Source organism: Numenius arquata, chromosome 9, assembly GCF_964106895.1.
Source record: "Numenius arquata chromosome 9, bNumArq3.hap1.1, whole genome shotgun sequence".
In the NCBI taxonomy this organism is placed as follows: Eukaryota; Metazoa; Chordata; class Aves; order Charadriiformes; family Scolopacidae; genus Numenius; species Numenius arquata.
In genome coordinates this window covers 593,060-605,799 of record NC_133584.1, presented here as the reverse complement: position 1 = coordinate 605,799, position 12,740 = coordinate 593,060, and the positions used below count along the sequence as shown (strand labels likewise).

The 12,740-nt window shown below is 44.0% G+C and overlaps 1 protein-coding gene across 1 annotated transcript; it reads right to left on the bottom strand.

The window, feature by feature from the left end:
• On the bottom strand, positions 1-7,835 carry HRG (histidine rich glycoprotein). Its single transcript, XM_074153547.1, has 8 exons — positions 7,638-7,835; positions 5,612-5,719; positions 4,564-4,651; positions 3,895-4,061; positions 3,568-3,684; positions 2,067-2,153; positions 848-1,434; positions 1-451 (listed from the first exon to the last, which is right to left on the bottom strand). Exons 1-8 carry the CDS (start codon positions 7,833-7,835, stop codon positions 1-3), a joined length of 1,803 nt encoding a protein of 600 aa, XP_074009648.1.
• Positions 7,836-12,740: the final 4,905 nt, after the last annotated feature.

Genomic DNA, 12,740 nt, shown 5'->3' with positions numbered 1-12,740 from the left:
TCATGGAAGAGAATCTTCTGACATGGAGCTATGTGGAAATAAAGGCAAAAGTTTTGGAAGAACAAGTCTGGGGTTTCCGGGGCATGACTTCGACTGGTGATCTGGAAAACCCAGAGCTTCTGGCATCTCCTTTAGACTTAAGCCAGCGAATGGAATATATTCACCAGGGCTGGAGGAGTGAGGGCCACTTTGGGACAGATCAGGAAAGTTTGCAGTGGGAGGTGTGAGAGAATCCTGCTGGTTTTTAACTGGAATGCGATAGACAGCTCCTGTAATTTGGAATGGAAAGTACTTTCCCAATACGCTGGTCTTGTTGTAGTGACATCTGTAATAGTGATGATGGATATGAGGAGGGTGGCCTGGAGGAGGAGGGTGATGTGGTCCATCATGAGGAGGAGGATGGTGGTGATGTGGTCCATGAGGAGGGGGAGGACAGTGTGGTCCATGATGGGGACCAAGAGGAGGATGACGTGGTTCATCATGGAGAGGAGGAGGAGAAGGGAGACCATATAATTTCTCTTGAGGAGGAGGAGGAGAAGGGAGACCATGTAATTTCTCTTGGGGAGGAGGAGGAGAAGGGAGACCATGTAATTTCTCTTGGGGAGGAGGAGGAGAAGGGAGACCATGTAATTTCTCTTGGGGAGGAGGAGGATGATGTTGTTCATCATGGGGAGGAGGAGCAGAAAGGGGATGTTGGTTCTCCTCTTGGGGAGGAGGATGTGGATCATCATGGGAAGGAGGAGGAGGGTGGTGATGTGGTCCACCATGGGGAGGAGGTGGAGGACAATGGTGTGGAGGGTGAAAGTGGTGATGTGGTCCACCATGGGGAGGAGGTGGAGGACAATGGTGTGGAGGGTGAAAGTGGTGATGTGGTCCACCATGGGGGGGAGGTGGAGGACAATGGTGTGGAGGGTGAAGGTGGTGATGTGGTCCACCGTGGGGAGGAGGTGGAGGACAATGGTGTGGAGGGTGAAAGTGGTGATGTGGTCCACCGTGGGGAGGAGGTGGAGGACAATGGTGTGGAGGGTGAAAGTGGTGATGTGGTCCACCGTGGGGAGGAGGTGGAGGACAATGGTGTGGAGGGTGAAGGTGGTGATGTGGTCCACCGTGGGGAGGAGGTGGAGGACAATGGTGTGGAGGGTGAAGGTGGTGATGTGGTCCACCATGGGGAGGAGGTGGAGGACAATGGTGTGGAGGGTGAAGGTGGTGATGTGGTCCACCGTAGGGGGGAGGAGGAGGCGCAGGTCCTTCATGGCTGTCTTGATGTTCTTCGTTGAAACTATGGTTACGCTCAGAGTCTTCAGGTCTGGATTGAGAAAAGGGTGGACATCCATGCCTGTGATGATGCCCGTGATGATGTCTGTGACCAGAATGATGATGGGGATGGGGATGTCCCAGAGTTGAATGTCTGCATCTTTGCCCATGGTGATGCTGCTGTTTATAGAAACACCAGGGGAGGAAATATTAAGTGTGATGTTAATAGGACAGAAGAAAGTGGTGAGAAAGAGAGGGAGGTGGGAGTTAGTAGATTTGCATTTACAGTTCTGGTGATCTGTAAGGAAACGAAACCTGTGGTTTTTCAAGGTAGAAGAGAAGGAGTAGGTCATAAAATGCCATATTACTGAAAATAATCTGGAAATACTACACCATAACAAAATGAAATAATATAACCAACTGAGCACAATTTGTGATGAATCAAAACAAACTAAAACCCACACTGAAGTAGCTGTTGTCATATAAACTGGAACACCAGATGTGATAAAGATCATCTCCCCTCCTCCTGCTTTCTGAAATTCTTTTGAAAGTTTGCCAATTTCTACTCACTTTAACTCCGGAGTATGATTGGACTGAGAGGAGACACCCTTGGAGGGCGTTACTCAAGTCAAAAGCCAAGTCGAAAGTCAGCTCAAGTCAAAAGCCAGTCTGTCCTGACCTGCTGCGTCACCCCCAGGTGACAATACAGGGACACAAAGACCTGCTGCAATGGTCTGTCACTCTGGGGTAGGTGAGGCTGGTGTGCCCTGCAGGGACAGAGCCAGGGGGGCGTTCAGTAAGGGAGTACGTACGCAGTGATGGTAGATCTCACAGATTATATCTGTTCCATCAGGTCCGTCTGCATCACTGGTAATTCTCGCCTTGCAGAATCCCACGTGCTAAGCAAAAGAAAAGAAAAAAACAAAACAATGCATGTCTGGGTTCTTGTGATGGAATTAATAGAAGCTCCTGAAAGTTCAGTTTTTAAAAGTTGGGCTACTTCCTTCCATACCTAAGTATGTTTAGTTAATTAGATCTTGAGCTTTCTGACCAGGGATACTTGCCACTGATTAACAGTGACTAAAATACAGGCTATTTTTGAGTGTTCTTGCCTGTGAAGACCACTTTGCCGAGTGTGTCCAGTGGACTACTGCTCTTCATCTTGCTTCTCTTCAGATGTCTGTAAGAAACTGCTCAGCTACAGATGCCTCCAAAACGAGTACCCTGTGGGTCGCTCATTTTTATTCCTTTTTTTCTGTCTTTGCTTGTCAAACATCTGTTCAGATTGGGCTATGCTGAAATGTTGCTCAAAGTCCTCAAAACTGGACACTGTGTAGCTGTGCTGTTTCAGCCAAAGCTCAGGGGAGAGCTTTCTTACCTATTTATTTTTTGTTGAAATCTCTTAGTGTTGCTTCCCTTAGCGTCCCGGTTGCGGTGACTGTCACCTGCTGCCCAGTCGCTGCGTGGGGAATCGCTCACGTGGAAGAGCACGGAACCGGGGCAAGGGGGTCTGTGTGTGCTCTCCCCAGGGAATGCTTTATCTTGATATGGGCTTGGGCCGTTAGTAGCCGGTTGGGATCAGCGACTGCAAATGTTAAGAGCATTTTACACACACACCTCCTGTGAGGCAGCATCGAGAACAGAATTCAAAACCTCTAACTATCTGACTTGTGCTTCATTCTAGTGAACTTCGGGCTTTTATTTTGATTATGGATTTTCATTAATATATTTTTATTTATATTATATTATTATCATTATTATTATTTATTATATTCCTTCATTTTCATTTCTGGGGAATAATTTATTCTGAAATTATGACCTTGCCTAGTTGTTTCTTAGGTGTAGACTATTACTGTAGTGGGAAGGTGGGGTGAGGAGAGTACTCTGACAGTAATCTGCAGACAAGCCTGAATTATTCCACTCTCCATTCCCCTGCAGCAGTGGGAAACAAAAATAACCCTGGGATCACATGCACTTTTTTCAAGACCTATGACACGTTTGTGTAAACGTATGAAATAGCCTGAATGATTTACTAGAGAATGGCCACAATTGGAACATGAACGCCAGACCCAAACGGAGTAGCTCAGCCCTGGGTCTGTAATACGCCACTCCAGTTAGGTTTAGATTTGAGAGTTCAAACTGGCTCCTTATAGAACGGAAAGGAGCAGCTGCAAAATTAGGATCTGGACTAGGACATGCTGGATTTTTAATTTTGAGGTGGGTGCATGCTTATAAGAAACACTTGGAAATATTGCAGGAAGATCTTCCTGGTGCCCCCTGTTGTACCAGTTCTCATTGTAAGACTTTACTTACAGCATGCCAGTCGTCCAGAAAATCACATTCCAGCGCCTCATCCGCTGCTTCTGCCGGTTTGGAACAGTTGGTCTCTTTTATAGAGAATCCTAAAATGTAACCTTCACGGTAGGCAGTCTGAAAGCAAGAGGTCAGACAAGAAGTGGTAACTAGGTATATTTAAAGCCCTGGAATTCTAAAAACAACCATACTTCATATTATCAAAATCCTGTCTACCTCATGCTTTCTTTACCTGTGCTGTTCAAATGTTCAATGGTCCCATAGTTTTGGAGCTGCTCACAAAATTTTGTCATTTATAAGTAATTCTAGGACAAAATGCCACTTTACCATCTTTAAAATCTTTTCAACTTTGTCCACGTTGAAGTAGTTTGTGTGGTTACTCTCCCTGTTGAATTTCTTCAGGGCCTTTGCAGCAATATCTTTGTGTTGCTCGGTCACTTCTAAGGCTTCAACTTTCTCAGGACAATCTTTGCAGTCTAATAGATCAGGAGGAACTGTGAAAACAGAGAATTATTAATATTGCAGTGGGCAGTAGTACTCTTAGGAGTGATGTACCTTTAACGGGAACTCATAATGAGAAACTGAAATGCAAGTGAAATACCTACTCCTCTCAAATACGGGTTTGTCCTGTAATGTGAAAAAAACCCAAACCTGTGAAAAGGAATATTCTTATAAATCTTTTAGCTCCACCTTAGAATCTTGCCACTCCACCCAGGCATTCTTTCCAAGTTTACTTTTTTTCTGATATTCATTACGATGTTTTGGTGGACTGGAATGGAGATATCATCTGACATTAATAAAGGCTGCTGTGGAAGAGCAGGGTAGCCTTAATTCTATTACTCATTCTTAACATTCCACTCGAATTATCTCAAATATGAATTGCAAGCAGATGAGTGAGTCTGTTAGGGTTCCCATACACGGGTAGTGCACAGACGGGTAATTTGGCACTAGGGCTGGTTTGAGGTATGTATGCGCTTACAGCAGGGGTTACTTTACCTGGACTTAATGTACAATTAAATCCATATAGTTGAGGTCTCTTCAGCAGCTGCCTTGTATATGTGATAATCTTACACTGCCCATAGTCCTGAGAGGGAAAAAGAATAGGTGATTATGATGTTATTTTCACTGGATTTAATTGGATGTAGGTGATCATAGAAATTAGCCTCCTTTTAATGTACAGTATGTCTAAGAATAACAGATGTGGTCATTAATGGAATGTTTGATCTGGTACCAGTCAAAATTTGTGTTCAGACAAAATGAGATCTCCCTCTACAAGAGCCTTTATTTTAATTCTCAGTTTGCATGACTGAGTAGACAATGGAAATTCTAATAATTATTTCCAGTAAGATAATAGTAGCAGGGGAAGTTAGGGTGCTAGAGATACGCAGGGTTATGCAAATCTTTATCAAAAGGTGGAAGGACCTTTTCTTCCACTCCTTTTCCCCATCCTGACAAAAAGAGTAGATGCCTTCCCTTGTCTCCTCGTGGCCTCCCTGCTTTGTCCTGTGTGGCCGTGTCACCACTCTCCTGTTTAAGTGAATTTTTGGAGGGGTAGTTCTCACCCCAGACCGTGTCACTGGGTTGCAACAATAAAGGCCAAGTATTGCTCCATATCAGATGTGTGCTGACACTGCCAACGTTTCACCTTGTCATTCCACAAATGTTATGACAGAAAACTGACAACATATAGCACTGGTACCTCTGGCTAAGAACATGCTTGAAAAAATAATTTCTCATGCCCTTTAGCTGTCAGCATATTATCCTTAAACCATCAGTACTGCCACCAGCAGTGGAATGGCGACTATGGCTCCTTTGAGACAACCAGTTAACTAAAGCTGTGCTTATTTGAGGAGTCAACTCTTTTCCAGACCTTTAGCTTACGTCTGACAGCTCTAGAATTCAGTAGATTTTATTTTATAGGGAGCCATATTAAAGCCTAGTCTTCGCTTAGGGATTTTGTGGCACAGACATTTCTGGGCAGGTCAGATGAAGCTGACGTTAACGCGTTACTGAGCTGTGACTCCTCCTGGGGGCCGGTACTTGCCATGGAATAGGTGTCACTGTATTCACAGGACATCCAGTGTCTTCTGGACAAGACAGGACATTCTGTTTCCAGCACATCCAAAGTTAAGTAGAGGACTGAGGAATTTCCCTGGAAGAGAAAGGCAGGTAAAGAAGAGTTTGTATACAAGAAGTTTGGTCTGAAAGAAACGGTTTTTTTGGAAATAGATATGTTTAATGCAACTTCCCCAGTTCACTATGAAGGTTTTTCTGAGCTGAGAAGCATAGAAAGAGTTCAGGCTGGAAGGGGCCTCTGGAGGTCATCTTGTCCAGCCACTTGCTGAAGGTAAAGCTAACTTCAAAGCTAGCTTCAGCTGAGTTCTACGTGTCACTGAGACAGATGTTGCACAGCCTCTCTGGGTTCCTCCAGTACTTCCCCCCTTTTTCCATGATTTTGGGGGGGTTTAAATCTAGTCTGAGTTTCCCTTCCTGCAGCTTACAACTGTTACCTCTTATCGTGGTGTTGAGAACCCATGAGAGGAGTCTGGCATCCATCAAGTAGGGAAAATGCCAGTGTTAAAACACTGCCATTCCCTCCCTGTGACTTTCACATAGAACACACTGGTCTACCAGGGAACAGTTGTCTGGGCAGCCAGTTACGCAGCTACAGCCATTCCAGCTGAGCCCAGTGGCCAGAGCCTCCTCCAGAACTTTGCTTTCTCAGTTTATTTTATTTCTCAGTTTATTCAGGGAGTGATGCAACAAAGCTGTAATAATCTCTACAAAGTCAGGAGCCCTAGCTCTGACATTCTAGTATGTTGTGTCTCCTGAGCAAGCAGGATGAAGAATCAGAATTTGAATTTTGCTGCCAGTGTAATGGGATGTGGTGGTAAGAATTACCTGTGGCCCACAGAAACAGTTTTGTATTTTTCTGCAGGAAAATGAATCTCAATTCACATTTGGAATGAATTAGTTAAGCTTTGTGCAACCCCTGTATGGGCATTCAGAATGAACACAGATGTATTTTATTTTGTCATTTAGATAAAATGATGCAAAGCCCTTCACTGTCAATAAAGGTCCTCAGGTTTTATGAAATGTCATCCATTCAGATTCCTTTTTCAGAGTGTTTCTGTATAGATGAGACCTTGAGAAAGAATTACCGCAGTCTGGTGTAATGTTTTCATTAGCGAGAGCCCAGCAGTGTCACGTTAAACACCGGGGTTGCTGTGTGCAAATGTCCTGGCATTGTCTCTGCGTTTAATGTAGGGGCTCGGTGATTTGCACAGAGACACGTGTTATTCAGTTCCAGAATCAGGAAAAGAATGGAGCTGCCCTGGGCACCGCTCCTGCCCGCTGGCCTCGGGATTACTCTGCTGAGGGGTAGTTACCATTGCTGCGTGTCCTTGGTCTCTCTTATCTTAGCTCCTGGTTAAAGACGTTTTGTATTCTTTTGCTTTGGCTGCTGTTGATTTGCTTTGGCATTTAGGCAGTCATTGAGAAAGGTTTATGCATCCTCTCTAGGAAACGGACACAGAAATAGGAGGGGAATAGGAAATGACTGATACGGATTCGCTATCCGACCCTTCCCCTGGTTTGCAGAGTGGCGTTTTCCTCTCCTTTGGCTTCCTCTGCCGTTTCCCCTTCCATCCAGCTCTTTCCAAAATTCAGATAATAACAGAATTCCCATCTTGCAGGATACATTGTTCTAACTAACGTTAGACATTTGCAGATTAAAGAAACCCTCCGAATGTAAATTTTGAACGTAACATCCAAGACCTGACAGCAGACCGGAGAGATTAATTTCTGCTGTTGTACAGAGCTTTTGGAGCATCCCTTACACAAACATCCTGTCAGCCAAGAGAACGGAGGGCGCTCGGTGACTTTCGAAATCAAGCTTACGTACAATAAATCATGCCCAAATGAATACTGAGATAGTGTAAATCAGAGCTGATGCATTAAGTTACATCAACATTTCTCTGTTAAAAGCAATAAACACAAGCTTTTAATGACCCGGCTCATTATTTTAAAATCGCAGTCTTGTGTAAATCAGCCTTTAGATTGGTACTTACCAGGAGTAGTTTGTGTGCATCAGCAACACGGAATAACCCCAGAACGTAGCCGTCCCTGCGATGCCTGTTGACCAGATCCAGGGCCACCGCTGCTTCTGCTTCCATGGCGTTGCAGTCGGCGGGGGCCAGGCTGGGTTTGGGCTGGGCGCTGGAGCACGGCGGCAGGGCCAGGAGCAAAGCTGAAGCTAGAAGCAGCATTTTCTTTGCAGTGCGAGGTCACTCCTGCCCATGCTCTGATAGAGCCAGTCGTCTGCTTTTAAATCACAGTAGCCCCCGAAGTTATAAATGAATGCTAAAAAGGCATGGTTTTATATAAATTTAAGTGTTGTGTCAGAGGCCCATTACCTTGACCCTGGATTAACATTGGCAAACAGCAGGTAAATGATTATATAATGATTAAGCGGATTTTTGAGGGAAATAGGCCTTATAATACTCTCTGCAGTACCCATCAAAGGGACTCTGTTTGTAATTCTTTAAGCAGGTGTTGTGCAATAGTGTTTTACTGTGAAAAATACTTCTAGCAGTGTGCTGCTGAGCCGGGCATTAGGAAGGTCCGGTTGATGTGTGCAGGTATTGTGCAATCTTGGTTTTCTGTTGACTGTAAAAACAGTTGAACTGAAAGTATGCTGAAATGTTTGTGGTCAAGTGACAGCTATGTCCATATCCCTGTGTTTACAGACCCTTACCCAGCGGAGAACTAGCGCACGGGAAACGGAGATGGCTCAGATGTGGAAAAGATCAAGGTGCAGTTGCAGGCTGGTGCTCCGTAGCTGCTGTGTGGGTACCTGCTGCTCTTCCAGCTGGAGAAAAGGGAGAGCAGGGTCCTGTCAGCTTTCCATCATACCCGGGGTGGGACAGACTGGTTCAATACCGATGTCATTAGGCATGGCATGACGGGAATTAGGCTGCCCTTGCATTCAGTCTGAACAGTTCTGTGAGCTCTTTGTTCTACAGCGCAGCCTTCATGGACTTCTTTAGAGAATGGCTGGTAACTTTTTGTATTTATGAAAGTAATTCGGTACCTACTAAATTCATACCTTTCACAGGATACACCTGTGTCCTCTGCTGAGCAGAAAGAAGATGATGTTGTTTCATTGTCCTAAAAATCTTTTATTCAGGATAGCTTAAGACATTTTCTTAAAAGACAGTAATCACTTGGCAGGGAGTGGCTGGAGTCTGAATACAAAATTCAAACTCTGAATAAGAAAATACATAAATTCTATGTGAGTCCAAAATGACAAGGTCAGATTCAGATGAGAAAATTTCCAAATCCTGGTTGGTGTGAAGGGTTGGATCAGCTTCTTGTAGTAAAAGCTGTGAACTACATAATTGACTTGGGTTTACATGTTTGGCTTTGAACTTTTGCTCTGACTTATTTTTGTGAGAAATAATGGGTAATCATCCTTAACCCTTACATCATTTCATTAATCCTTATTAAAAGAAAATAATCAAACTTTTAGAATGCTTGGTGTCTAAGAAATCACATTTTAGGCTGCATAGAGCTGAAGCAGTGGCTTTCTTTTATAGTTAGTTCAGGACACACTTACAGTTCTCTGGTAATGGATAAGCTAAATGGAGAATTTTACAATATTAGAACCTGGGGCACTCAAAACGAGTGTGAATCAGTTTAAAATGGATAAAAATAGTTCCTGCACGATGGGGAGTGAACTTCTGGAACTTGTTGCCACAGAAAGACGTGGAGGCAGAGAGTAGTGGCAAGGTCAGCAATGGCTTAGAAAAATTCATGGGCAGCAGGTCCTTCAGTGCTACTGGAATGGCTAAGCAGATAAAGCGCTCTCTTAAATCCCCAGTACAATGGTCTGGGTACTGGAAAAGTACCAGGGCACTGGTTTGCAGGAGGGGCAGGTGGGATGTTTCTCCCAACCGCGATTCTCCTTTGCCATGGTGAGAGATGAATACTGGGCTGATGCAGGAGGGCACTTCTTTTGTTTATGTTTTTATAATGTTTCATTATAATAATTCAGAATTTCTTCTGGAAGACTGAAAAAAAAAAGTGGTGAAAGAAGTGTTGTATAAATAATCAAAGACATTTGAAATACATCTCATCAGTTAAAAATCATATTCACATCATTGCTGTGTTCTGAATCGCACCCCCATTCATTACTTACAATACCCTTTAATTTTTCAAATGGGCAGTCGTATTGCAGAGAGGCATTAGGTAATTTATAACATAATTCCCCATGTCGTCCATTGTTTGCAGATTGCTTGTTCTTTTTTCTCCTTTTGTTCTGTGCTGTTCTTTGTGACACCCATCATTTTCTTGACAGTGGCTTATGTACATTTTCTGTATGAAATAGAAACACTATGAGTAAACAGTAGAAAACGTACAATTCCTGCAAAATTGACTGCAGAAGTAAAAGTGAGATTCTGTTCCCACTGTAGAGAGTTTTGTCCTTGATTTCTTTAGAGAAGAAAGATTGGACTCTCTTATTGCAGTACGGTTGGACAAGCACTCCAGGCAGAGTTAATGAAACACTGGTTGTGCTTGAGTCAGTATAATGTATTTTTATCATTTCTTATCCAGTTTGATATCTTTTTTAATACTTATTTTGGTTTTATATTTATTGCTTGTCAGTTGCATGGTTTGTTTTAGTGAAGCTGTTTCTACAAAGAGATAGCTGGCAGGAATAGGAATAGTTATCCAAACATGGCACTTCTCTTGACTACCTTGTCAAAAGCTTCTTTATGGCTTTTCCCAAGGCTTGACTTGCAATGGGAAGAGGCGATCCATACTCAGACTTTAAATAACTGGTAATAAACATCCAGCTTAAACCTCTCCCCAGAAATCTGTGAGAACATACCAAAAAGTGGCTTATCTTCCCCACTTGAAAAACAGGGTATCAAATGCTTAATAAATAGAACTTTATTCTAGGGGGGGGGAAAGAGAGCTGACAAATAGAGGAGATAATATTCAATAAGCAATTACTTCTTCCCCAAAGTATAGCCGTAACTATTACAGACGTGTGTGATTTCTGGGCTGCTCTCTGCCCCCCGCAGCAGCGCTTCGCTGGGGCCGGGGCATGGAGTCACGCAGCTCGGGCACTTCTGGGGTGGCAGGACCTTCTCCGTCTCGCAGCCCGTGCTGCTCTGCGGCTGCTGTGGCTTCCTCTCCTGAGCAAGGCACAGCTAACAGACACCTGTAGCTCCACTTGCTCACAGGAGAGCTCTTTGCTACCTTCTCTTTACATTTTTTTAAGTCTGTGATGCCTCGTACCTTCAGACCAGGGTGGGCCTCGGGCCTGATTTTACACCTTGATGCAAAAAAAAAAAAAAAAAAAGATTTTGTAGCTTTTGGAGTAGCTTCATATTTAACAGAAATGCCCCCAAGCATGATGAAAAAAGACCTCCCTCCTGGTCTGGTGGGAGGTGTCTCTGCCCAGGGCAGGGGGGTTGGAACTCGATGATCTTTAAGGTCCCTTCCAACTCTAACCATTCTATGATTCTATGAAAAATACGTAAATGCGTCATGTCTTCGTTCATGCCCCGTTGATACCTGCTGGCTGTAAACAGGGTGCCCTCTGATGCAAATGCAACATCACGCAAATTTTCTTGGGTTATGGTCTCCAGAGCAGCCCCCACAGCGCTGGCTGCCCCTCCCTGCCTGCAGCTTGTTTTTCTCTACCAGTTTCTTATCAAACTTTTAGAAGCTTCATCATCTTCTCTATTGAATTCTGTTCAAACAGACCTTCAGTTCAGCAGCTGTTTGGAGGAGACGAGCTGCCAAGCGAGCAGGCTGACAGCCTAGGTACAAAAGTCTTGCAGCTGAGGAGGCTTTGAGAGCTAATGCAGGGAATGAAGAGGGTGTCAGCGCTCCTTGTCCTGTCCTCAGTACCTTTGGCTGCAAATTATTTTCTGGAAAAAAACACCTGAATTGTAAGTTGATGACCTTAAGGATATGGTGCAAGACTGACCTGTTGGCTGAGGGGCCTGAGGGCCTGGGGAAAAGGAATTTGATGTTAAGGATGGAGTCAGAGGAAGTTCCAAGGGATTTGACTCTTTCAGGGCTTGTGCCATTATACTGTTCTTAAATCTTAAGCTTTAACTCATGCTTACAAGTTGTAGTGGGTTAAGGGAAGTATCAGCAACTGTTGTGACTGTATAGTACTTATGATTATATCTAGTGGGAGGTCTCTAAAATCTACCTTTGCAATCAAAATGATATATGCATATTCCAAATACAGCTGCTTAACACGTATGGTCTCAGAGATGCAGAAGAAAATGTTTAACCATGAAGTGTGTACAATGGGCAGGTTCTGAAGTCAAATAGAATTTGTAATTAACTTATTTTATAAAAACCCTTGATTTTTAAACCCACCTTGAGAAATTTGATGTCTGGGTCTTGCTTTTTAAAATCTTTTTGATTGGCCAAGGGTGAGTGTAGGAGAAGGGTAGCTGAAAAATGTAACCAAATGCACAGCCAGCGGATGCATAAATCAGCCATCGTTTCTCGCTCTGTACCCTTGGAATGTTCATTCCCTTGGAATCATCGTTCTGTGATTCTGTAACGTTACTGCCCCTGTGTATTAAATCTGTGGAATCAGCAGCAGGATTTGAGGTAGTGATGGCTGAATGATATCAGCTGTTAATCACACCAGTGCCACCTGGGACCATACCCTGGGCCGTCCCGAGGACAGAGGAAACACAGAAACTATCCATCTTCCGATCCTACTTCCAGTTCAAGCTATCAGTCTGGCAGGTTAGCTCCAGGCCTCGGTTCTGGTAAGCACTGGTGGTGGCCTAGGTGACACTGAAAGCTGGGGACAGGCACTGCTCTCCTGCAGTGGCCACAGCAAATAAAATGCCTATGGATGTACACTGGCCGCTGATGTTGCTGATCTGAACTGCAGATACACTTATCGCCTAGATAAACACCCCTTCTGCTATTTATTTTTAAACCATAGAACTCTTTGAACCCAAATCTCAGATCCTAGCTTGGAGAAAGTATTGATTCAAATGTCACTTTTGAGCCTTGTCTAGGAACAGGGTAAGCGGTATCCAAACCGAACGCTGAGAGCTGCGGATCCAGACTTTCAGGTGCTTACTTTAACTCCCCGTTTGTGTTCACACCAGCTCCACTCATTT